We start from the raw sequence: 27,262 nt of genomic DNA, 5'->3' as shown, positions 1-27,262 counted from the left end.
CACACACACACACACACACACACACACACATTGCTCTAAGGCAGTGTAGTAAAGAGCAGGATAAATATTGGATACAGATGATAAACTAGTACCACACATAGATACTACTGTCAGTGCAGCACCTCGGGCTATTGTTGGGAAGAAAACTAACTCCATCTGAGCAAAGGAGGCATAACATGCTCTGACCTTTTTACACATTCATGACAGAGAGCTACTGAGGAAAATATTTACGGGACACACACACTCACTCACAAAGTGTTGCATCCATGATTTCGGAGGATATCACACTGACATTTACTTCCTGGAGATCTAGTCTCACCTGAGCCCCCACCACAACTTTCTTTTAACAAAAAAAGGTATTTGCTTTCAAATTTAAAGATTTATATCAAGAAGAGGGAAGTCATAATGTGACTGTGCAAACACATTTAGGTCTTCCACAACATAAGTGAAACGTGGATGCCAACAAATCTACAGGAAGTCTTTTTTTTTTTTGGACATATTGCTGTGGGCTAAAACAACACAGCGAGCCATTACTATTCAACATGCAGCATAAATCCAGAGATGTGAGCCTTCCTACGAGCTGAGCAGAGGGAGGCAGGCGCGCAGCCAAAACGAGAGAGCCGGTGAGACGGGCAGGCTGGAGACTCAGTTATAACCCAGGCAGACAGGCAGACGGGTGGAGGGAGAGGAAGACACAAACACAAACAAAACAGCCAGCTAAAGAGATAAAGCAGGCACCAGATCCAGGGTATTTCACACAGATTAAATTCATCTTAAGGAAGCGTTTCTGGACCACCGTCAGAATGCCTGCTCCTCGGCCACAAGATCTTTTTGCGTGTCTCCGTCTTCCCCTGTAGCTGTAACCACTGACTTTCTTTCCTTTCTCTGAGTAGCAACCTAAGAACTGAAAGGAATTCAGAGATGAAAGTTCAGCTTTTCAAATTCTCCAAGCAGTAAAGGATGCAATCAGGGAAACCCGACATTTTTTATAATTAGTTTGGCATGAAGTTAAGAAAAAAGTTGCCTGGATGGGTCCACAGGGGATAAAAGCCTCCTAAGAGCCCCTCTTAAAGTGAACTTGTTGTCTTTTCCCTTACTTTTGTGTCAGATACAATACATACTGTTACATACTGTACAGACTGCAATGCATTTTCCGTTTCAAACTTCTTCTCTGCTCCTGGCTCTTTATGACATCAAACAGGACAGGCGGCTCTGGCTGTAAACACAGCTGCCCTATCAATCTGCAGCACCAGCTTTTTCTTTAGGAGGGGCAGCCAATGAGAAAAAAGCTGTCAGTGAGGGGAAAGAGTGCCAAACTGGAGCAGCCAGCTCTGTTTATTGAATTTGTTTTTCTTCTTTGAATGGTTTAAAGATACAAGGGAAAATGTGTTGTTAGTGAGCTTTGCATTTTTAGGCACAGCTGTGACAGAGGCATTGATCTTTTAATCTAACTCTGCAAGAAAACCAATAAGTCCCAGGGCCAGTCCTTTACATCTGTCAGATATATGTTCTGCTGTGGGGCATCTACAGTAAAGCGTACAAACTGTAATTATGGCTCCAAAATTACACCCACAGTGTGATTCGTTTTGCTCATAATCCCCTGTCAGCACACAGGTCTGTGTATAAAGTGTGTGCAGTTTTTCTAGCACTGTGCAGCTTTGCTTTGAAAAGAATTAAATGTACAGAGGAGAACACCGAAGCTTGAAATTTAATGACAAGTGCGTCTTCTTTGGGATATTTTAATGCTTTTCTTTGGTATATGCAGAGTAACACTGGTGTGGAGACACACAATGATGGGTGCACTTGTCTTTTTCATGACTTCAAATTGTTCATTTCTCAGAAATCGGTTTAAAAAAACAAAAAATACACCTTGCTGTGCTGTGAGTCAGCGAATGCGCTCTTTGCACTGATGATGTAGCACAGGGCTGTAATTTGGACTCATTTCAGGTATAAAGTAAAGGTCTGAGTGATGCCATTATGAAAAAGACAGACATACGAAATCAGCAGCATCAAAAATTACTTGCTATGCAGCTGTGATTTTCTTTTCTGTAAAACATGCTTTAGCACAGCTCCCGCTGCTTCACTTTAAAAAAAATATTTCTACTTGTGTTCTCGCCCTGCGTCTTTTTAATTTGCGTGTCTTCTCTGAATTAGTCTGCCATGCACAGCGTGTGCCAGGAAGGAATCAGAAATAGAAATCCAGACTATCAAAGGTTTGCTCTCTGCACATAATCTTTAAGAGATCAGCAAACAGCTATGTGCAAACGTGGCGATTACTAAAATTCACCAAAGGACAAATTCAGCATTCGAATTAGATCAACTTTTTGTTTGATGCTTTACAGCATTGGAGCTTTTCTGTGACCAGTGATTTTAAGCTTGGAGATGAGTGAGCTGAACTCTGCACGAGTGAAATCAACGCTTAAACTAGCAAGCTTCAGAGTGGCATTCAAACCAAGGACCTCACATCATGCACTGCAACAGCAGCAGAAACAATAACAGCAGCAGCAGCTCCTGAGGCTGTTGCTGTGATACTGACAGCAGGCCCACACCTAACAAGGCTGCTATCCCATTTAGTTAATTCCCGCCTGGCTTGGCTCCTTTATGGCAGCAGTGGGGGTGTGCAGCATGACGGAGAGCTTGCCAGTAATAAAGCATTAGCATATTGAACTGAACTGATAAACTTGTCAATCACTTGGAGGCCCCACTCCCAGCATTGTGTTTGCTGTGTAGGTGTGCACAATTTATCCCCATTTCCTACCACCGTGTGTCTCATCCACGTGCTCTGGCGACACATGTTATCACATCAGGCCAGTAAATGTTGAAAACAAGTGGGGGGGATGGAGGGACTGTTAAACACATTTATATATGGGCCTGTGATGCACAGAGGACTGTGGTGTGTGAAGTAAGTGCATAATGTCTGCATTTTCTCCCCTTTCTTCCACTGAAATATAATTTTTAGTTGTAGTTTGATGACTTACACCATGGCTTATAAATCATTAAAAAACAAAGCAGCACTTTCAAATCTTTAAAGCAGGTGATTAAACTAGAAAGTTGTTGGAGACGCACTGGGATGAATTCTCTGCTCTATCGGTGCCTTTCAAAAGGCTGATTGTAAAAGATGAACAGCCACAGGCGGGTGCCCCCCCCCTCCTCCTCCTCCTCCCTCCTCCTCCCTCCTCCCCCCTTCGCTTTCCTCATCCATCCATCCGCGCTTCCCTCTGCCTCTGCCGCTGGATGGTGAGTTTTTAGGACCCCACGGAGGAGGAAACCCGGAGCTTTTCCCCTCTGTCTGATGGAGACGGCGCTGAAGAAAGGAGCGAGTCCGGTCGGCGGAGACCACCTCGAGGATCCTGCAGGAAGGACTTCGCTGCTGCTGTAGGAAGGCGAGAGAGAGGGGGAGAGGAGCGAGAGGGGAGACTCGGGAGGTAACGGGCCGTTAATAACCTGTTGTTGGTGTGTTTTTGTTTGTCGTTCATAAAGAGGAGAGCCGAATGAGCGACGTGAGAGCGACACGTTAGCCGTGCTGGACTGACTGGGCTGGATTTCTAAAAGAGGAACTGGCATTATTATCTCTGTTTCGCCCTCCGCTCTAACGTCCTGCTCATATTTATTTTCTATGTATGTATTTATTTTTTCATTAGATTTTATGAAAATCACGCGTTTTCTATCAAAAGCAAATGATTGTGAGTTAATGTGTTCATTTGCCATTTCTGCAGGCGTACGCTCTTCAGAAGGCGTAAAACGAGATGTTAGTTTTATTTATTCCTTTTCTTTTCTTTCTTTTATAATTTTCTTTGCTCATTTAAGTCAACAATAGAAACTGCAGCACATCAGACTGCAATTCAATTACAGCAGCTGGCTGGAGCCTTTTAATTTAAAAGGAGAAGGGCTGCGAGCGCCGCCCGAAGTCTGGACGTGGAATCTGTACAGAGCGTAAACTGGGATCATATCTGATCTAGAACAGCAGCCCGGCTTTACTTCATAAACAGAGCTGTCACTGCTTTGTATTTAATCACCTGTTCCTCGGGGGGGGGGGGGCACCGGGGCCCGTGATGTTACACAGATGATAACCTTCTTACATCATCTGATCCTACCAGTTTCCAGACAGCAGAGGATTAAAATAGAACATAAAAAGAAATAAAGCCGGCTTGTTCCGCACTCGGGAGCTTCGTGCTGTTGGCCTGGAGTGAAATAGCACTTGCAGGGCACCAGAGGTGAGCAGGGAGACTGGCAGCGAGGCCGCAGGGTTGAATTGTTGCCTCCTCTTTGCATGTCCCCCGGTGTTTGCACAATCCAGCCAGGTGCGCAGAATAGAAGCGCTTTTGTGCTCTCTTTCTACGCCAGTTTGCATATGGAACAACATCAACGGCCATTAATATTGATCCAGCTTGTAACAATGTTGACTGAAGTAAATGCAAACACGTATTGAACCGCAGCTCAGCTGCTCTGATGACAGAAGGGACTAACTTACATTTAAAAGTGAGCAGGGGTTCCTCCGCTCCTCAACAGGCTACACTTTCAGTCATAGTGCAAAGAATTTATTGGCGTGTGTTCTGACTGCTAATCAAGTTTCTCATTAATTGCTCGGTAGTGCTTATCTCATTTATAAGCCTGCAAACTGACTAGATTTGGACTGTTGGCTACAGTCAGGGTATTGGTGACAACAAGAGATTCCAAGCGAGTGTTGAGGTGTTTTTGGTATCGCATGCTGCAACTGTGATGAGCATCGTGCTCTGTTTTCTGATCTTTGTAGACAAAAACGATTCAACAGGTGAAAGAATACAGTGGGCTTCTCTGTTGAATTGTAAAGCTGCAAAAATGCAAACTAGTAATCAATGACTTGAATTGTAGATGACGGATATTTCTGTTAGTCAGCTAACTGATTTCCACTTGGACCTCTTCCTCTCTTCTACACTGCACAGCAGCAGCTCTCGGCGCCTCTTTACTGAATGCAGAGATGCATTTATGCTCACCTTGTCTGTCACTCAGTCATGCATCCTTTGTCATTCTGTTTCTCTCTGTTAATATGCTTCTCACACCGACACACATACACAAACAGGGGGGCCACATTTCTTTTGCTGTGTCTAACCTTGAGTTTTGTTATTTTCCGGAAAGCACAGCTTGCGTTTTTTCTAGTCTTCTTCTGTCTTTTCTTATATTTATTTCTGTTTCCTGTTCTTTCATGCCCTGCAGATCCTCCATCATCGGAAGGTCTCCTGCATCTCTTCCAGGGCGTGCCTCTGTGATTGCGTCTAACATGCACGCTCACAAGAGCGCACAGCTTGTCTAATCAACCACAGTGCGTGTTTCTTCGCGAGCGTACGTCAAGTGCAGGAATGGGTTCGGTGGGCGCGGAGCGCCGCAGGCCCACGCCGGCCCAGACGCCCGAGGAGAGGGACGTGTGGAGGGATGGAGGAAGATCTGTTTGGAGGGAGGGCTGGAGAGAGGGAAGAGAGAGCGGCATTGTGCAGAGCTACAGCTTCGATTCATACCAGCTGGAGGAGGAGGAGATCAGTAAAGACGCCCCGGAGCGAGGAGTGCTGGCTTTGTCCGAGCCCGGTGAGGGAGTTTTTGTTCTATCTGTGCATGAGTGTGTGTAATCTACTATTTATAAAGAGAGAGGCGAGGAACATGGAAGGAAGGAAAGGGGTAGGTGTACCAACAAACAGCAATTTGTCAAAGTGAAAAAAGGCACATTAATATCCTTCTACTCCTAAACACCAGGAACAAAGTGTTTAGATACGTGGACAGAGAGAAAAGTGTTTGCCAATGATTTTCCACCAGGAAATTTACAATGCATCTTCTTCATTGTTTACCACACTTTCACATTATATTCTATATATAAAGAATTTAGACAGAATAGAATTTACATGTGCTGTTTACATATTTACTGATTAACTGTTAGATATGTATTCAGAGGGCAGTAAACCTCTGCTCTGGATGTTTTTAAAATATATTTGAGATTGTAAGAAGCAGTGAAAAAGGTGGTTATAGGACATTTGCATTTTTCAGCTGGAAGTTTTCAGAGTTTGCACAGTTGTATAGATCGAAGAACCACAAGATCTTTTATATCACTGCTACTGATACCGCAGATTAACTACCCAAACTGTCTTATCTTTTAAGACATGCTGAAATTGTATCTGTGTGGATGGGCTGTGATCTGCTCACCTGTGTTGATTTGACCTGAAACAAGCACATACGCCACAACATTATGTGGGATTTGACAAGAGAGAGGTGGAGAAACTCAAACTGCATGACTGCGAACCTGAGCTGTCAGTGAGTGTGGATAACTCACCTTCACTGCATCCATCCAAATCAACTTTGTTCTGGTTTAAACTGCAGTGTTTTTTATTGTTGTTTGTTTAACAACAAAACACAACACTGTGCAGAAGCCTTGAGTCACTCATAATTTCTTTATATTTAATTAGGAAAATGGGTGCAGAGATTTATTGAAACATATGCAAACATACATGTAAATATAGTATATAATACAAAACTGAGTTTGTATAATTATAATCAGCTTGAAAGTCAAGATTTGGTACGACCACCTTTATTCTTCAACACAGCCTGATCTCTCTTAGGCAGCTTTCTTGTCATTTCTTTAAGTAGTCTTCAGGAATAGTTCTCCAGGCTTCTTGAAGGACATTCAAAGCTCTTCTTTGGATGTTGCTGCCTTTTGTTCTGTTCTCTGTCAAGATGATCCCACACTGCTTCAATAATGTTGAGGTCCGGGTTCTGGCGAGGCCAATCCATGACTAATAGTGTTCCACTGTGTGTTTTTCTATCTAGGTATGCTTTTGCTGCATTGGCAGTGTGTTTGGGATCATTGTCAAGCTGAAAAATGAAGCTGTTGCCCGATGGTATTGCTCGGTGTATCAAACTGTGATGATACTTTCCTGTGTTCATAATTCCATCAATTTTGACAAGATCTCCAACAACATCGGCTGAAATTCAGCCCCAAACCATGACAGAGCCTCCACCATGTTTTACAGATGGCTGTACACACCCACTGTTGTACTTCTCGGCCTCATCTCTACATACTAATGAGCCGTTTTCAGTTAACACCTTTTTGGGAATCACCTCAATGGTACAAAAATACTAAGTTTATTGTCAAATACACTTTACAACAGCAGCTAACCGGAAAAAAAATGTTTTAAAAAAATCTGAAATAAAAATTTTAGTTATATTAAGCTTTAAGTCTCTTCCCCCTCCCCTTTTTACCATTTCTAACAATGAGACTATCAAACTTCAGCTAAGCTTCTATACCAACAGCTACCACAACAGATAACTAATATGCAAACTTTATTTCAAAAATGAACAATATTGAAAGTGACATCAGATTTTTTAAATCAAAGGTTAAACATGGCCGTGCTGCTAGATTATTCCAGCCCACTTAACCTCTGGATAAGTTCTTCCAAATGTAGAAAACCGATTGGTTTTCCCAGCTGTGTTTGGGCAGGAGGTGAGGTGCACCCTGGACAGGTTGCCAGTCCATCAAAGGGCCCTTAAATTTTTGTAAATAATAAGTCAGAATGGATTTAATAAGCGTCTTGAAGATTTGTATGGGCAGTGCATGTTAGACACAGAGGGCAGTCTTGATAACAAAAAACTGCTGTGTTGCCTGGTTACACGGGTTACACAAAGGCCATGTTAATCAGGTCATAAGTGACCAGTGACGCACAATGACGGCCTTGCAGGCAGAAGCCTTTTTCGCTGCTCTCTTTGTGTGTTTCTTACTTATATTTTGCTCTTTTTTTCCTGCTTCCCTTTCTTCCCTGAAGCTGTCAGTCTTCATATTTCAGTCTGCAACAAAACAGACAGGGGATGCAATCTCCACAGAGTCTGCCTTCTCCTAGGAGAAAATAAAAGATGGAGATGTGGCAAAGCAGCCTCCGAGAATGAGTTAACCTTAAGATGTCATTTCAGTTCTGCAGCTTCACAACAACTGTGTTTCTGAGCAGAGGACGACAGGTTTTATGAAGGTGTACATTGGTAGTGCACATTGATTTATATTTTCAGCGGCCAAATTAATTTTAAAAAGGTGAAAATCCATTTGTATCAACAGATGCATCAGTAAATAATTGTTTTGTTTCTATAGTAATAAAGTAGTGACATGAGTCAGTGAGAAGGACGTTTTCCCACTCAGTCTGCAGTGAAGCCTAAATTCTCATGATGAATGATTTGGGGCCATTAATATTAGGCTTACAGGATTAGGAAAGGATTAAGAACAGTTATATAAAAAACCTGCACATCACACTTTCTCCATGTAACCGATCCGGCTGCAAAACAGAAATGTACGAGTTTTAACTGAAGCTATTTCGACAGCTAGACCATGATCTGAGATCCCCGTGATTAATCTTTCACTAACACAAGCGCAACAGTCTGTTCCACCATCAGCTGCTCCATCAAGTGGAACAGGGTTGTTCCTGCTGCCGCTGCACCTTTCTTCCTCCTGATTAGCTTTTCTGAAGACAGAGTGTTCTGGCTTCAGTCCTAATTCAGATGTTAATCATATCCCGCCGTCTGATTTCATGCTGCTTTAATTCTCTAACCTATGACTCCCATTTTGCTGCTCAGACTTTGAGGAACCGATCCCTGACGACCGTTACCATGGCATCTACTTTGCAATGCTACTGGCTGGAGTGGGTTTCCTGCTTCCCTACAACAGCTTCATCACAGATGTGGATTACCTGCATCAGAAGTTTAAAGGTATAAATATGGATGAGTGTGCACAAAGTCACATTTGCGGTTACGGCTCGAGGCTACGCTGTCACATCTCTCCCTTGTGTTTCAGGGACATCGATAGTGTTTGACATGAGTCTGACGTACATCTTAGTGGCTTTGTTGGCCGTCATCCTCAACAATGTGCTGGTGGAGCGACTCAGCATGCACACCAGGATCACTGTGGGTAAGTCAGAGAGGCGCCAAGAGCACAGATCGAGTGGAAAATTAAAAACTGTTCCATTAAAACTTACCCTGTTACTTATTAAATACTTTGGGACCACACAGTCCCGAAGAGATCTACCCACAGGGGAGCTTCACTGAGAACTACAGTCATGAAAAAGAAAGCACATTCCCTTTCAATTCTTTCACAGATCAGGGTGTAAAAAAAAATCATCTCGGCCTTCAGACTATTTAAATATAACCTCAGATATATTTTTACACCATGCCACTTTATTTTACAAACACTAAGCCAAAATGAACGGTAGAGTGTGTGCACCCTATGATTCAGCAGCTTGGAGAACCACATTTGATAGTAATAATTGAAGAAGCTGTTTTCTGTATGACTTCAGTCTCTCACATTATCGTCAGTGCACCTTGTGGGCGTTTGTTTATGCACAGCATTTCAGTCAGCTTGAGCCTGGGCTATTGCAACACTTTGATTTTTTTCTTTTTCAGCCATTCTGTTGTAGATTTGCTGATGTTCTTGCAATCATGGTCCTGTTGAAAGACCAGCCTGGGCCAAGCTGTCAGACAGATGGCCTCACATATGACTCTAGAATACTCTGGTATACAGAGAATTTAAACACGTTCTCACTCCCGAGGCTCAATATTTTACGCTAGGTGACAAATCGTCAACATGTTACGCTTCCGGGCACCCAACACGTTCCTAAATGACGAGATCGGAAAAATTGGGAAATATGAGAACCGTTTGGAATCAATCCACCCATATTTGTTCATTTTCCTCAAATCACTTTGGAAAACACTATTTCACATCATTAAAGTGCTGGTGAAGGTTAGGAATAAGGTTATGGGTAAGGGATAAGGTTATGGTTAAGGCTGGAATACATGGCTGGAACATGTTTTACCACGGGATCGTCATTCTACTGTATTTCACCCATAACCCGGCGCTACCTTAAGAACGCCGAAGGTCGCCTTCCACGTTCCTCAGGAACGCTGCAGGATGTAACAAATCGTCAGGATGTTACGCCTCCGGAGTGAGAACGGGCTGAGGATTTCATGGTCAACTCAGTGGCTGCAGGGCGCTCGGGTCCTGTGGCTGCAGAACAAGCTCAAATCATCCAACGTCCCCCACCGTGCTTGGAAGCTGGTATGAGCTGTTTGCGCTGATGTGCTGTGTTTGGTTTTTGACAAATAGGGTTCTGTGTTTTATAGCCAAACATCTTCACTCTGTCCTTTTGGAGTGAGAAGACCATTGTTCCAGAAGTCTTTTTTTTTTTTTTTCAGTTCTATCTTTGCAAATCTGTGCTGTCATGTTTCTTTTAGAGAGACGAGGGTTTCACTTCAAACCTTTTGAAAGAGCCATACACTGTACTGTGATGAACATTAACATTTGACGTGCTGGCTGAGGCCTGTAGAGTCCAAGATGAAGTTTCTCTGAGCGTTGCACGGTCTGACCTTGTGGAGAATTTGCACAAGAATGACACAAGACTTGGCTTGTGGTTGGTAATGGAACATAACTCTTATTATGGTCTTTGATCGTTTTGTAATCCTCGTTAAGCTTCTTCATGTTGTCTTAATGGCTTTGGTGTATAATTTCTGCCTTATAGCATGCTGAAAGTGAAGTGCTGGTCAAGATATGCCAAGATTTATATTTCATTTTAATGAGTCAAAAATCATATTTTACTCCCAGACACATGAAGCATAAAGCCAAAAACTTCACTGCTGGTTAAAATCAGTTTTATTTTTAATTCTTAAGCCTAACCTTACAAGCTGTCCTTCACGTGTGGACACATAAAAGTGTGCACTACTTCCAGCAGTAGTAACAACTGTCAAAAAACAGCAGGAAGCTCAAAGCTTATCAGAGTGTGCAAAAATGGGAAAATGTTATAAAGATAAAGAAAAATCCACTTTTCCACGGATCTCCTGTGGTCTTTATTCATAAACACCACAGGAGATCCGTTTTTGGCTTTTGCCGAAAACTGTGAATTGACAAGCAGCGGTTTCAGGATTCATCTGCATCTTCCTCAGATTGCTTTCATATTTCAAACACATCTTTAAAGGTGATTTGCTATGCTCTTTGAATAAGCTGTTCGGTAACAGGCGAGCACATACAGGCTGATTTAAAATCATGTTTGTTAAAGTCTTAGCTGGAGATACTGGAGACATGTGGCCAAAAATATTAATCTTTGCAGAAATTATTCTCAAACTGTGATATTGGAGATGAACCTAGAAATATTAAAGCCCTTCAAGCTCACCCTTAAAAAAGTCATGATAAAAAGTTCTTTAAATATGCATGTTCCCGGGAAGTTTGAGATCACTGCACATACATGATAAATTTCAGAACGGGGTTTCACCGCAATAGCCTCTGCTGCTTAAAATAGCTGTGCTTGTATTTTTGGTTAAAGGTCTTTTGAAGTTTGTTGTCAGCTTGAGAGCGTATCCCCGGGTTAAAGAGTTAATGAACTGCCTCACATATAGTTTCCTCACTCTTATCAAATATGTGTTCAGTCCTGCAGTCACAACATTACCTGGATCACTGACTCAGCCTGTCACTCTCTCTGCAGGTTACATCTTAGCTTTGGGGCCCCTGATCTTTGTCAGCGTGTTCGACGTTTGGCTGGAAAAGTTCACCACCAAGCAGGCTTATGTCATCAACCTGGTATCAGTGGGAGTGGTGGCCTTTGGATGTACAGGTACTTTGATGTTCTTTTACCCTAATATTGGTTAAACCAACTCAATGACAGTAGACTACATTTAAAAAGCAGAACAGCCACTCTTGACTACATCCTTGCAGCCTTGACTTTTTGGAACTAGATGAACTATAATTGGATGAAAGGCTAGAAAGACAGATTGCCAACATGTTCCAATCAGTCTGAGTCCATCTGCACCAATTAGCGCAACTTGTCTGCGATGTGGCTCTTTGCAGTAGGGAACTCGGCTCAGCTATCTGGCACCTGGTTGCATTCTGGTTGTAGTCTATATAAAATCGAGGTGGTCAAGCACTTCTTGCATTTTGCAGTTAAATTACAGAGACGCAGCAATTATGTCACTTTTTGTGGAGAAATTTCAGAATTTCAGTTTCATATCCATCGGGTTCTGGCTGTGCAATGACTGTAAGCAGTTAATATGAATTTCTATGTATGTAGATGGCAAAAGATTTTCCATCTACATGCCAGTTTATCAGTTTATCACACACAATTGCCACAAACAGGCTGCATGTAATTTCGGACTTAACTGAAACTAGCAGCCTTTGAGAAATGTTTGCTAGCCTTTCAAAAGCCTAGCAATCATTAGCCGCTATTACAGCCACCTGTGCCTTGTCTCCCGTATAAATCAATGCAGTAACAATGCTTATAAGCTTTAAGGCTTAACATCTTTGAAAAGTGTTTAAAAATTCACAGCTGCAGATTTTTTTAATGAAGGGAGAAATTAGCTTTCGAGACAAATACTCTCTTTTTCTGTCCCAGGCTATAGAGATGTTAGCTAGTTTTACTGTACAGGCTGTATGTAAATGATGGCTCTCATGTGAGTTTTTTTTAACCATTAAGTGACCATATATGGACGAAAGGTGCACAGCTCGGATATCAGATGGCACAAATTAGCTTGGTTAGCAAGCTACATTTTTAAAATATACCGATGCAACACAAACACGCGTGTAATAATACCTTTAGGTAACAGACCTTTAAATACTAGAATTTGAATCGCCATAACTGTTGCACAAACTTATTTGGAGGTCTGCCTGATAATTACATTAAAAAAAAAAAAACCTCCAAATGGCGCTAACAACACAATCACCTTAATGAGGTTGATTTCAGGGACTCTGAAATTGTCTCAATTGTGCCTCAAGTGGAGATCAGAGGACCTGCATTGGGTTTAGTCCTGGAGCTGCTGGTTGTATATGACTATGTGAAAAGTGTGGCTCGTAGCAAAAAGCTTACAGACAATGTACTGTTTTGTCTGCAGGCAGCTAGCAGACAACAACACTCTGCTAAAGCCTGTACACCACCGATTCAGCCTGTAAAAGAAGGCAGAAAAAGTGGAACATTTAGCTCCTTAATAGCCAGACAATTCCCTCATGAGTTTGTGGAAAACAATATAGAGCTATAAGGACAATTGCTTTTATTAAAAGGATAATAAATTATAACTAAATATGTGTCAGCGCTCCCCCTGTTGGGATAAACACAAACCCAATAGAGGTTTTGGTCCTCAGCTGCTGCTGACTTTAATACACAGAGCCGTTTTCCTCTGTGTGTTTGTCAGTGAGAACTCAGAGTTTCTGCCTGCTGTAATATCAGTTTAATTAGTGGAGGTCTGAGGGTCAGAGCAGCTTCTCTCAAGTGGTGTGTGGTGGTTCATTAAGTTCCCCTCTAAATAAATCGTGTTGTTACAATGTTGACTGTTGGGCCTCTATTTACACTGATAACTGCCTCCCTCCTCCCTCTTCAGTGCAGCAGTCCAGTTTCTATGGTTACATGGGGATGCTGCCCAAGAGGTACACACAGGGGGTAATGACTGGAGAGAGTAAGTACACTCAACGATTAGCACACACGTTTATGTTAGCTCTCGCTGCCAGGCTTTGTCATCCTCCTCACCTTCTTCACGTACCCTCCTCAGGTACGGCCGGGGTGATCATCTCACTGTCCCGCATCTTCACCAAGCTGCTGATCAAAGACGACAAGAAGAACACGCTGATCTTCTTCCTCGTCTCCATCAGCATGGAAATGCTGTGCTTCCTGCTTCACCTGCTGGTCCGCCGCTCACGATTTGTCCGGTATTACACCAGCCACGCCCAGGGTAAAGATCCGGGCAAATGTCACGATCCGAGAGACAACGGGACCGGGTACAGGGTTCACCACGATGTCACTGCAGAGGAAGTAAGATTTGTAAGTTTATGGACAGCTTATTGACTCACATGTGTTTTATGTCCGTTCACTGCAAATACTAAGTATTGTTAGCCATGCCAGCAGCAGGCTCAATTACTCTGGCACAGAACACACATCTTAACATATATACTATATATCGCAAAGAGCCAGGCTTTCTTTAAAGTGTTTAAAGTGCTCTTAAACTATAGCCTTTAGATTTCAGGTTTTCACTCTTTTATATTATAGTCCTAGTAGCCGATCATTTCAAAGGAGTGTTTTTTGTTTATTATGCCATTAACACTAACCTATGAATCATTCAAACATTAATAAGCTAACTTAGCAGATGGATCAGTGTTGTCTTAAGTGTACCGTTAACAGCTGTGACAAAGACACAAAATTTCTTCCCATTTCTTGTGCTAAATCTATGAAAAGTGTCAAAGATAACAGAGTTTAACAGGCAGAAAATGTTTTACACTAACGTTCCCAAAGCACTATCAGTAGAAAACTTATATCTCAGCATGCTGTGCAGCATATTCTTAAAAAATGAATGAAATTGTAAGTAGCAAACAAAAGAACTAAACAAGTATCTACAGCAGATGAAGAGTATTTGAAAGTCATGGTCTTAAGAAATAAGAAAAAGAAATCCAGCAAAGACCTGACACACGATCAGAGAGATGTATCTGGCCCTTCAGTCGATCCATCTACTGTTCACTAAAGATGGTGGAAGGATGGCTCTCGAGAAGCCGTTCTTAATGAAGGGAAAGAAAAAAGACTGAGGTATGCCAAATTACATGAGAACTGTACTGAAAATAGGTGGGAACATGTCTGATGGAGTGATGAATCCAGTTTTGACATTTCTGGTTTAACTGTTCATCAGTATGTTTGGAAAAGGTTAGGAGAGGTACAACAGTGTCTACAGCCATCTGTAAAACACGGTGGAGGCTCTGTCATGGTTTGGAGCTGCATTTCAGTCAGTGTTGTTGGTGTTTTTAAAACTGATGGAATTATGAATGCAGAAAAGTACCATCAGATTTTAATTCGCTATGCAGTAACAACTGAAAAGCATCTGATTGGCTTCATTTTTCAGCATGATCCCAAACACACTGCCAATGCAGTAAAAGCAGAGCTGGCTAGAAGGACACACAGTGGAACATCGGTCATGGATGGGCCTCTCCAGAGCCCAGATTTCAGCATTATTGAAGCAGTGTGGGATCATCTTGACAGAGAACAGAATAAAAGGCAGCAAACATCCAAAGAAAAGCTTTGAATGAAAGCCTGGAGAACTATTCCTGAAGAATACTTGAAGAAATGACAAGAAAGCTATGCATATCTCCTGTAGTGCATTTGGTACCAAAAGTCATAAATATGCCATACACTATACAGTGAACTGCTAAAGTGCTTGGACTTGATATTTTGCTGTCAGTGTTGTATCTTCAGCGTCTTTGATATTTTTCTCACGTTGCTTTTCAAGTTAGATTAGGATACTGACTCGACACAGACCAACAGGCTCCCTCATTAAAGCTTCCGCTACATGTTTTATTCATTAAATCATTTATAAATATTGTAATGACAAATAGTTTCTGGACTCAGACAGGGAGGAAATGCCAGGCCTCTAAACTGTAATGTCATCCAGAGCGAGCACGCACACAAGTATTGAGGGCTGGTTGTGCTTAAAAATGCAATCGCTTAGTAGCTATGAGCTGTTTCTTGGCTGCTGGTCAGAAAGATGCTAAAGGAGAGGAAGAGCAAAAGATATTGGAAGTTGTTCTTTAGGGCTGAGGTATATAGGGAGTGGTGCAGGAGAAAGACGGAGAGTTGACGACGCCTCCTTTGAACCCAAAGAGAAAGAGAGTCATGATGCTGAGAGAGAAAAAAAAAGTTTACGGGAAGCTACTAATGCGAGACAAGTGAGCGAGACAGTGCAGAGAGTGGGGAAGAATTGTAGAGAAAACATAAGACAAAACAAATTAAAGGAAGAGAAGGGCAAGAGAGCAGGACACCGGCCATGACAACAAGAGGAAAAGAGGGAAAGAAAACGACTTTGAATTGAAACCCACTTTGTAGCTGTGCTTTAAGCAGCATTTTGTAGCCTGAAGACATGAAGCTTGTACTGCTCATCCTGCTCTCTCTCTCTCTCTCTGTGTGTGTGTGTGTGTGTGTGTGTGTGTGTGTGTGTGTGTGTGTGTGTGTGTGTGTGTGTGTGTGTGTGTGTGTGCGCGCGCGCGCATTCAGAGCCTTCAAAGGAAGAAACTGCACCTGAGGCTGTCATCGCTTAATGTGTGCGTGTTCATATTTGTATGTGCACCATTACATACAAGTGTGTGATGGACGTCCCACGGTGTTTTACAGCTCTGTGTGTGTGTGTGCGTGTGTGTGCGTGTGTGCATGTGTGTGTGTCTGGGGTTGATTCTGGCAGTTCTTTGTTCTGGTTGCCATGGGAAATGAATGCTGCTCTTCCTATTATGCGATAATCAAGAATAGGAGTGCCTTCTGGCCCGGCAGCCCCTCTAATCAACTAATGGATCTGTGTGTGTGTGTGTGTGTGTGTGTGTGTGTGTGTGTGTGTGTGTGTGTGTGTGTGTGTGTGTGTGTGTGTCTTTAAAAGTGTGTGTGTGTGTGTGTGTGTGTGTGTGCAGTCACCTGGCTCAGTGAATTAGTGTGTATTTGGAAAGACCTAAGCATAAAGGGATGTGCCCATACCCGGAAAGATGTCTGTGTGTGTGTGTGTGTGTGTGTGTGTGTGTGGTGGTGGACATCATTACGTCAACCTTCAGCCGGTCACAGCCATCCTCTCTAATAGTCACTGTCATAAAAAGGGAATGTCATGTATCCCAGAAGCCATTACTAATGAAAAAAAACAAAAACATGTAAAGGTCAAAGCATTAAAAGTGAATGTGTTTATTTATTATGTGATGGCTACCTCTAGTGTTTCCTTAAAGAACCTTCAAATGCTTTAAAAAAGTTTTCAGAAATGAGCAACGAAGTCTTAATTTTCCCACGCAGAACTATGTTTAAAAATGAATGCAGTTCAGTATTTTTTAGCATAGGGAATTAAAAGGGGACAGAAACACATGTTGTAGTGTTTTTGAGGACAAAGGACCCTTTTTTTATCCCAAAGATAAGGATGAGTATATGAGGGAGGCTGTGACTTCAAAAGATGATAAGTACTGCCCACACCTGCAGAATGGATCTGCATTCCTAATATAATAACCAGCTGGGTTTTTGTTCTTTTCTGAAGTCACTGTTTTCTTACTTTAACTCCAAAACTATATCACCCGCAAAACAAAAAACTCCAAAACCTCCAAAACAAAGTTTGCAGCTAACATCACCACCTCTCTGCTGCTCGCCTACTCTCTGTACTCTTATGTAATATATTTATTCTGTGGTACAGCAAATATCCCCAAAATGCTGTTCTCATTTACATATTTGTTTCTGTTTCTGTCATCACACAGAGATGAGAGTGTGAAACAGGGAAATGTAGCCCATTAACTTACACACCTCTAAAAATCCTGAAACGATCGTGAATATAAGTTTAAAGCAGCGGCTAAGATCTAAAATGATCACTTAGAGAGAAAGCAGTCTTTTTCTTACTCTCTCACTCTAATCAGTTTTTTTGGAGACCACCCAAACTGTAAGTAATTATACAGGGAGTGCAGAATTATTAGGCAAATGAGTATTTTGTCCACATCATCCTCTTCATGCATGTTGTCTTACTCCAAGCTGTATAGGCTCGAAAGCCTACTACCAATTAAGCATATTAGGTGATGTGCATCTCTGTAATGAGAAGGGGTGTGGTCTAATGACATCAACACCCTATATCAGGTGTGCATAATTATTAGGCAACGTCCTTTCCTTTGGCAAAATGGGTCAAAAGAAGGACTTGACAGGCTCAGAAAAGTCAAAAATAGTGAGATATCTTCCAGAGGGATGCAGCAATCTCAAAATTGCAAAGCTTCTGAAGCGTGATCATCGAACAATCAAGCGTTTCATTCAAAGTAGTCAACAGGGTCGCAAGAAGCGTGTGGAAAAACCAAGGCGCAAAATAACTGCCCATGAACTGAGAAAAGTCAAGCGTGCAGCTGCCAACATGCCACTTGCCACCAGTTTGGCCATATTTCAGAGCTGCAACATCACTGGAGTGCCCAAAAGCACAAGGTGTGCAATACTCAGAGACATGGCCAAGGTAAGAAAGGCTGAAAGACGACCACCACTGAACAAGACACACAAGCTGAAACGTCAAGACTGGGCCAAGAAATATCTCAAGACTGATTTTTCTAAGGTTTTATGGACTGATGAAATGAGAGTGAGTCTTGATGGGCCAGATGGATGGGCCCGTGGCTGGATTGGTAAAGGGCAGAGAGCTCCAGTCCGACTCAGACGCCAGCAAGGTGGAGGTGGAGTACTGGTTTGGGCTGGTATCATCAAAGATGAGCTTGTGGGGCCTTTTCGGGTTGAGGATGGAGTCAAGCTCAACTCCCAGTCCTACTGCCAGTTTCTGGAAGACACCTTCTTCAAGCAGTGGTACAGGAAGAAGTCTGCATCCTTCAAGAAAAACATGATTTTCATGCAGGACAATGCTCCATCACACGCGTCCAAGTACTCCACAGCGTGGCTGGCAAGAAAGGGTATAAAAGAAGAAAAACTAATGACATGGCCACCTTGTTCACCTGATCTGAACCCCATTGAGAACCTGTGGTCCATCATCAAATGTGAGATTTACAAGGAGGGAAAACAGTACACCTCTCTGAACAGTGTCTGGGAGGCTGTGGTTGCTGCTGCACGCAATGTTGATGGTGAACAGATCAAAACACTGACAGAATCCATGGATGGCAGGCTTTTGAGTGTCCTTGCAAAGAAAGGTGGCTATATTGGTCGCTGATTTGTTTTTGTTTTGTTTTTGAATGTCAGAAATGTATATTTGTGAATGTGGAGATGTTATATTGGTTTCACTGGTACAAATAAATAATTGAAATGGGTATATGTTTGTTTTTTGTTAAGTTGCCTAATAATTATGCACAGTAATAGTCACCTGCACACACAGATATCCCCCTCAAATAGCTAAAACTAAAAACAAACTACAAACTACTTCCAAAAACATTCAGCTTTGATATTAATGAGTTTTTTGGGTTCATTGAGAACATGGTTATTGTTCAATAATAAAATTATTCCTCAAAAATACAACTTGCCTAATAATTCTGCACTCCCTGTATGAGTAGCTGGAGCTCTGATCTCATGACAAGTGCTTTCTGATTGTTGTTTTCACAGTCTGCAAACTAACAAGTTTGTCGCTTTAGGGCCCGCGACATAATGTTCTTGCTTTGTGACTCTTATTTTTTTCCACATCTTCACTCATTATCATTATCGGGTCTATTTCGTGTTGATTTTTTCCCATTGGGGTTGTAATGTAGTGATCTTTAATAACAATCTTAATCTTGTAGTTTTTACAAGTATGTTCTGACTAGAAAATTCTCCCTTAGGACATCATTCCCACAGTGTTGAAGGATTAACCTTCTGATTATTTTTAAATACGTCATTGGATCCAACACAGATGAGTTCCCGAAGCTAGGGTCGTTCAGCACATTGATATTAAATGTTCATGTTTTCTGTTGCACACCCACTGCGTGTAAAGAGAAATAAATGTCTGAATGATCTGATATAGCTGACTATTTTACATTCTTTTCATTTCATTCATATATGTCTATCGATATATATAGAGAGAGATATGTTACAATTAAGATTTGAAAGCATTAACATAAAGTCGTGTGTCTGTTCAGTTTAGAAGATTACAGTAAACATCTCGTCTGTCTCTCTTCAGGGAAACGGTGGTACAGGAGCGTCTTCTGTGGAGGAAGGCGTCGAGGACATTGCAGGCGGTACCTATGTTCGATTTGATGCCCCAAAAGCCAAGATGAGAAGGAGCTGGCCCGGGCTCCGAGGTAGTCTCTTTCAAAATCTTGTCTAATCACTTCTCAATTACCCTCTGACTCCAACAGATGGATCTGAAATTTAAATGCATCCCCTGGTGATTTTTATTTAGGTAGAGGAGCGATCTCAATGAAATGACTGCTCGAGTGAATCATTTGAATTTTTAATACGGTCCTGTGTGTGTTCTCAAACCAGACATGATCTTGCATCGTTACGTGGTGTCCCGCGTGATCTGGGCCTACATGCTGTCAATAGCTGTGACCTACAGCATCACTCTCTGTCTGTTTCCCGGGCTGGAGTCAGAGATACGAAACTCCACCTTAGGTGAATGGCTCCCCATCCTCATCATGGCCACCTTCAACATGTCGGACTTTGTTGGCAAGGTGAGCCATATATTAACTTCACAAGTTTGAATTTAAACATTGTGGTGACTTTTACATGAATACCACTTCGCACATGAAACTTTTTATAAAATCGGAGAGATTAGAATCTGCTATTCTGCTTCCAGCCCAAGGACGTACAATCGTGCCTTCATATGTTTCATGGTGGTGACTTTTAACCTTTGAGTCCAGGGATTTAAGTTTTTGGAGAGCACTTTGTAGAGAACAACCCCAGTTCCAAAAATTATGTGACACTGTGTAAAATGTGAATGGAAAAACAGAAATCCAAAGCCTGGCCTTTGGCTGATCCATGTTCTTTATTCATCCAAAGAACATGGATCACCTTAAAATATGGTTTCTTCTTTGCACGATGGAGCTGTATCTTCATACGTGGATAGCACAGTGTGGTCACACAGTGATTTTTGGAGGCACTCCTGAGCCCACAGTGATTTCTATGACAGAGTCATGTCTGTTTTTTATGGAAGCCTGTTTCCACCACAAAAAAAAGGGTATCCATATGATATAGCTCAAAATTTGGACTTATTAACTTGAAATTTCAACTTACTTTTCTCAGAATTTCGAGTTAATAACTCGACATTTCGATTTAGCTCTGCCAATCAGTAATCTACGTGAATGGCGTCATTTTCTTGCAACCTGGAAGGATACGGCACAGAGAAATACGCACTCAAAACCGGATCGCAACAAATTGGGGCTTTTGAGAGTACGTTTGCTGATAGTAACGCCACGTGACTCAGCTAATAACACAAGGATTTCATCATTTGTGAAGCCACGCTGAAAATAATCAGCAATTTGTGCGTTCATGACTGGCTGTAATACTGTTAGCTTAGCTGTAGCATTTGTAGCAGAGGGCTTCAGCTTCCGGGTAACAAGGAAATGACTTCATTCATGTAGATTACTGATTGGCAGCGCTAACTCAAAATGTCGAGTTAATAAGTCGAAATTTCGAGAAAATAACTCAAAATTTCGAGTTATGGATACTTTTTTTTGTGGCGGAAACAGGCTTCCGTAGTTTTTAATGCAGTGCTGTCTGATGTGTCTTTCAGCCTTGTCCCTTGCGCACAGAGATTTCTCCAAAATTATCAGAATCTTTTGATCTACTATGTATGACAGATGATGAGGAATATTACTGAAATTGTTCCAAAAATGCAGTTTTTTTTTTGCAGATTGCTGAAAGTCTTCCTCTCTAAGATGCTCTTTTTAAATTAAGTTTTAGGTTTGTTCTGTTGTGAATCCCATCATTTTTGGAACTGGGCCTGTATTAACTTACTGCCAATGTATAAAATTCACTGGTTTAACATTAATATTAAATGCTATTGCCCTTCTCACGCTACACTTACTGAGATTTTGGGATTTAAATTTCCATTTACAGGCATCTTGGCATTAAAGGAACAAAAAAGACAGAAAGGCAGAGTTAACCTCGTGAAACCATTAAAGTCGTCGACCCATTAATTTAACGTAAGGCTGGTAAAACGTCTGGTGTATTGTGGGATAATTGCACTTACTATAGCTCGGAGGCTTCATCCGAACACTCTGAAACTTATCTGGTTTCCTTGGGTCATAATTTTGACTTTGAAGGCACCAACATTGGTTTAGTGAAAGTTGTTATGTAGGCTTTTGCTTTGTCCTCGCGGCAAATTGAGTTTTTTCTTCAAATGAAAAGGGAAAGAGATTAGAAGAGGAATTAAACTGAAAAAGGAAAAGGAAAAATTAAGGTAGCTTAGAGGTATAAAAAAGAGAGAGAGAAAGAAAAATGTCACAATAAGAGACTGAAAAACTGTGAAGAGGATTTTTCTTTTGCATTTCTCTCACGGTTCACTTTGTTTTGCACTAATACTGTTATTGTTCTTATTTATTTTCCCTGACAAGTGCTTTCCTTAGAAATTGTTCCAAGCAATGGAGAATTACTGAACATAACGGTCTTAAGTTCAAAACTGCAAATGCTCATATATTTCATATATTATTTGAATATTTTTCCTTGTTTTTCCAAAGTGTAATACACAGCCTGACTGAAACACTCCTGCTGTCTCCTCAGATCCTGGCAGCACTGCCATATGACTGGTCTGGGGGTCGTCTGCTCTTCTTCTCTTGCCTGAGGGTGGTCTTCATCCCTCTGTTTGTCATGTGTGTGTATCCGGCCAATGAACCCACCCTATCCCATCCTGCCTGGCCCTGTCTCTTTTCTCTCCTCATGGGAGTCACCAACGGATATTTTGGGTCCGTACCGATGATCCAGGCTGCGGGCAAAGTGCCGCCTGAACAGCGGGAGCTTGCAGGTGATTTTTGACTTCTTTTGTCTGATTTATTGTTAAATAAAAAGCATCAATAATTGAACTGAAGCCAGTTGATTAGACCCATTTAGCTTAAATTTAGCTATATAAGTTGTTGTATGTCATAATACCATTAAATGGTTGAAAATTAGATCATTATATTCTTCTTAGCAGAATAACACTGACCTTAGCACTGTAACTGTAACTTAATTATTTTATCAACTTAATAAAGTTGCCTTGCTTTAGAATGAATGACTTTTTTTGGCCTGACAGCTAGCTTAGCTTAGCTAGTAGCAACCAGGCAAATATAGCCTATATTAGATGTAATTTTATGTTAGCTTATTAATGTTAGCATGCTAAATTAGGATGGTTATAATGGCACATGCTATCCTTGCTGATGCTAACATGCAAGAACATCAAAGAGTGGATAGCAAAGATGTACTTTCTTAGACTTGTTACTCACTATCTAACATGTTTCTTGCTTACTTGTTCACGCCGAGCAGTATTCTTTATTTAAAAATGGCATTCCCCTCAGATTAGGCAGTATGATCAGCTCTACAGTTACTCTCTGCTCTCTCTCGCCAGGGAATACTATGACTGTCTCCTACATGACAGGCCTGATGGTTGGCTCCGCTGTAGCGTATGCAGCTTATAGCTTCACTGCTCCACCAACAGGAATACACTCTTCCACGCTCAACATACACACACCTGCCAACACTACCGTGTATTGAATGTCCGTAGGTTTGACACGCACTCACTCATCCATCTGTATACATTTACATGTACACACATGCTGCGTAAGGACAGGACATTTGCCCTTTCAGCAGCATAAACTGATGTACTAGACTCCAGCTGCAGAATAACTCAACAATAACAAAAGAAAAGACAAGCAGTGGCTTTTAGTGTTGAAAGGGATTAAGTGAAAAAAGTGCAGATTTCTCCAGTCGCTCATCTCCCGGTGATCCACTGACCTTCAAGCATCTGCTCCGATGAACTTCCCCGGAGGAAGAGAAGTGGAGCTGTGCGTCTGCCAGCAGGCAGACATTAACCCTCAGAGTATCACACAGTGAAATTACTGTCTGCATATGTGCGAACACATCATCTGACATTTGTACAGTGCAAAGTCAAGTGATATTTTGTTGCGGGGAGCTAATGGCTTGTGGTTTTAGAGGAGACCTTGCATTATATGTGATGTTATGTTTTATGAATTCTCAGAGCTGTCGCCCATCATAGAAGCGAGATGGTGTTCAGACTCACGTAAAAATATGATCCGCGTTTTTAGACGATGAGTTCCGTAAATGCTCATTTTATTTGGGCCCTGTTATTAAAACCAGTTTAACCTTATGAGATCTCGGCCCTTATTGAGGATGACCCTAACCCTGTGCTATCAGAATAAGTCATTTTTCAAACAAATAATCATTTTAACTGAAAAAAACTTACATCTTGGGTTAGGGCTTGGGGCTATGAGCTGTTACCAATAACGACTCAGACCTCACAAGGGTTAAACAAACAGTGTCTTTTCTGCCTAAGACCCAAAGACATTTTTTTGACCCTGAGAGCACTGTGTTAGATATCTAATGCTGCAACCAGACTGGGGGAAATAATGGTTGGAGGCAATTATTGCAACTGTGTGCAATTACATTTTAATGTCATTGCCTTTGAAATGGTTGCTTTGACAACGTAAATCGGATCTGCAACAACTTGCAGTCAGTCATTGTCTTCAAAGCGAATTTGTTGCATCGAGATGACGATAAAGGAACAAAAAGACTAAATGGAGTCAAGTTGGCAGTCTGTTTGTGATAACAACAAACACTGAAATTCACAACAACTACTTCAAATTCGGAATCCATCCAGAACCTCACAGATTTGAAAGAGAACTCCCTCTGTTTCAATAGTGACGTAGTTGCTGCAGGATTGCTCAACAACCTTGCGTTCTAACAGGAGAATAACTAGTTTGCAACCATTTGATCCAAACCCCTTACTACAACGAGACACTTTGCAGACAAGTTGTACTCTTCGATGCAGACTACTATAGACTGAGTGCAACATGTTGACGATCTGTCTCCATTTATAAAGTAAACTAAACAATGATTATCAGCAAAAAATTCACCAATCAGTCTGATTGCTTCGTACCTTGGAGCAGGCAACACCCTCAACCTCGGGGTGACCGCTTGGTTTCACGTGAGCGGACCACGCTCCTCTCTAAACTCACCTTCTTTCCTTTTTTTTTTCAATCTCTAAACACTTGTAACATTTTGTGACTGCATCTTGCATGTTTGTGAAACTGTGTTGAAAGAATCTGTCCACAAAGTACTCGAACCTGTCGGTGTGGTATTTCCTACTACAGCAGAGGGTCTCCAGGACCACGCAATTGTCATCATGACACACAAACAATACCAGCTGTAGGGTAAAAAAAGAAAGAAAGAAAGAAATCATGTAAAAGGAGAGATTTCAGGTCACTTCTTGCGCCCCCTGATGGCTGAAAAAAGTATTTATTTACCAGAGGAGGTATCGGAGGTATTGGGGTCCTGTGTCTGTATTAAATGTCTATGTGATGATGTGGGATATAAGGGGACAAAATAATTAGTGCCAAACAGTCTGTGTTTATGACAGATGCGATTGGGGGAGGGAGAAAAAAGTGAATGTAAAGTTGTAAATACGTAGAATAAAATGCATTCAAGGCAATGAAAGGCATTTATTTTCACTACTGCAAAGCCTGTAGAAAGAATCAGATTCATATCTTTTGTAGCTTTATTTAGTTGAAGTGACCCCTGGAGCCCCTCCTTTATTTATCTCTTTCTTTTTTCCAGCTGACGCGCAGCAGCGTCTCCATTCCCTCATGTTTCCTGTTGGACTTGATTAATTTTTCAGCGATAAGAGAAGCAGCCGAGTTCACAGTTTATATATTATATTTTAAAAAATAAATAAATAACAGACCTCAGTGTAAAGAGCTGCAAATGTGCACTGCATTATGTAAGTGATGGCTTGGATGGAGAATGTTGGCACTGTTTGAAATACGGTGGGATGCCATTTGGGAGCTAACCTCATTACTGTATGTATGTCCTGCTTCCTGCGGCCTCTCAGCGAGCTGCTGGGTTTGAAGGTGTTTTTAGTTATTTTTGGTCAATTGTGTCATTAAAGGACATGAAAAGTCTCTCTCCTTCTCTTTCTTTCTCTCCTGCAGACATTTTGAGAGAGGGGGAATCCAACTTTCCCAGGAATGCATTTTTAACCATTCCTCACGATGAACTCGCACATTCATTGTGAGGATTAGTAAAGCAGTCTGGTGTTTTATGGAAATTCTACTAACTAACCAACTCCCCATTTTTACGAGCTTTGATGATGGGGTGGAGATGGTTTTTAAATAATTTTTTTTAAATGTTGATTTCTCTCTTTTCTGTCTCACCACTGCAAAATATGGTCCTCAAGACGCCCATTGTGGAAGAAACAACCTCAAAGGACGTCATACTTGTACATATTTAAACTTCAGAAAGAGTGAATACTTAGAGACCATGTGGTGTACGATCACACACCACACCTAAACTCTTAATAATGATTTCAGTTGCACCAGCGAATGCAACTTTGTGATCATTCCTGCTGCAGTAAGACCACAAAAGATGACTAAATAGACAGAATTAATTCCATGGTTAGGAAAAACAGCTTTAAGAAAGCATCTAAAGGAGCCTGCACAGTTCTGGAAAAAAAAATTTGACTGATGAAACCAAGATAACCTTGATGAAACTGCTCAGGATTTAAAGCGGACTGCATCATCTGTCAAACATGGTGAAGGATGTTATGGAGATGTGTGGCTGATAATAGTTCATCAGTGTTTATTGATGATGTGACTGCAAAGAAGCAGCAGGATGGCTTGTGAAGTGTATAGGGTTATAGTCTCTGCTCAGATTCAGACAAATGCTCCAAAACTATCTGGACAATGATTTAAAGTGCAAATGGACAATAAACCAAAGCAAAACTTTTAGAAATTTGAGGATTTTGTGTAAAAATGTCTGATATTCCTAAACAATTAATGCAATACCAGTCTGAATAAATCCATGGAGGCAGTATGAAGAGGCAACACTATACAAATTATGAAATATTGTGTCTTGTCTGACAAATTAGGGACCTAACTGTAACCACGTGCCAAAAAATGAAAAATAAAAGTTGTCTCCAGGATCAGAACAGGATGAAGACAGCCATGCTGTCACAGCTCATAGGAGCAGCTAAGAACATGAATCCAGCAAAATTGATATTAATAATCTACTACAAGAAGAATTGCATGTACACTCCGGGAATTTTTCCACTGGTGATGTTGGACTTTCATCATGTCATAGACTTTTCTCGGATTATCCAAAGTGACACATGATGGGTTTCACAGAAGAACGAGCTTCATGAAAAAATGAATCTCTGAAAATTTCAGAGAGCTCTGACAAAATCACACATGACAGCAGAAAGATCCTCAAAGAGAAAGCGTGTCTAGAAATCACATAAAAAGGGGCAAAAGAGGCAGAAGGAATAGTTGGATGACAATTAGAGTGAGCCTTGGAGCAGTGGGCAAAAGATCCCCAAGGGGGAGGTTTGTGCCTGTGATGGAAAGTGAAGGAGTTTGAAGGTTACGCCACAGCTTTGCAAAGACTTTCACTTTCAGCCTCATGAAAACAGGGATCTGGTTAGAACAGAAACAGAAGCGCAGGAACTCTTTTCATTCTACATTTTATCTCACCCATCGGGGCCGATATCTTCCACCCAGCATGTGACTTCCTGTTTCTGTTTATAAACTCAGCCACACTGTTCCATAACACTTTTTTTGAACTATGATATATTTTAGAACTACTTCACGCTGACTATTTTAGGCTTTAACATGTGACTGCACGCTGTGAAACACTGAGATGGTGTAAAAGGATGG

At 41.5% G+C, this 27,262-nt stretch overlaps 1 protein-coding gene across 2 annotated transcripts; it reads left to right on the top strand.

Moving 5' to 3' along the window:
* The first annotated feature begins 3,177 nt into the window (after positions 1-3,177).
* Positions 3,178-25,513, top strand: slc29a4a (solute carrier family 29 member 4a). 2 transcript variants are annotated; one of them, XM_084926553.1, is made up of 11 exons: positions 3,178-3,425; positions 5,194-5,559; positions 8,578-8,709; positions 8,795-8,908; positions 11,469-11,597; positions 13,351-13,425; positions 13,519-13,778; positions 19,582-19,702; positions 19,887-20,074; positions 22,125-22,365; positions 22,945-25,513. In XM_084926553.1, exons 2-11 carry the CDS (start codon positions 5,337-5,339, stop codon positions 23,088-23,090), a joined length of 1,629 nt encoding a protein of 542 aa, XP_084782679.1. In that variant the 5' UTR covers positions 3,178-3,425; positions 5,194-5,336; the 3' UTR covers positions 23,091-25,513. The 2 variants fall into 2 exon arrangements, with proteins under 2 accessions (XP_084782679.1, XP_084782678.1); XM_084926552.1 differs by having other exon boundaries at positions 3,179-3,425; positions 13,519-13,787.
* The last annotated feature ends 1,749 nt before the right edge of the window (positions 25,514-27,262 follow it).

Source organism: Perissodus microlepis, chromosome 4 (assembly GCF_051167445.1).
Source record: "Perissodus microlepis isolate ML-2025 ecotype Zambia chromosome 4, ASM5116744v1, whole genome shotgun sequence".
Taxonomy (NCBI): Eukaryota; Metazoa; Chordata; class Actinopteri; order Cichliformes; family Cichlidae; genus Perissodus; species Perissodus microlepis.
The sequence above is the reverse complement of the archived record's forward strand: the minus strand, read 5'-3'. Positions and strand labels throughout refer to the sequence as shown.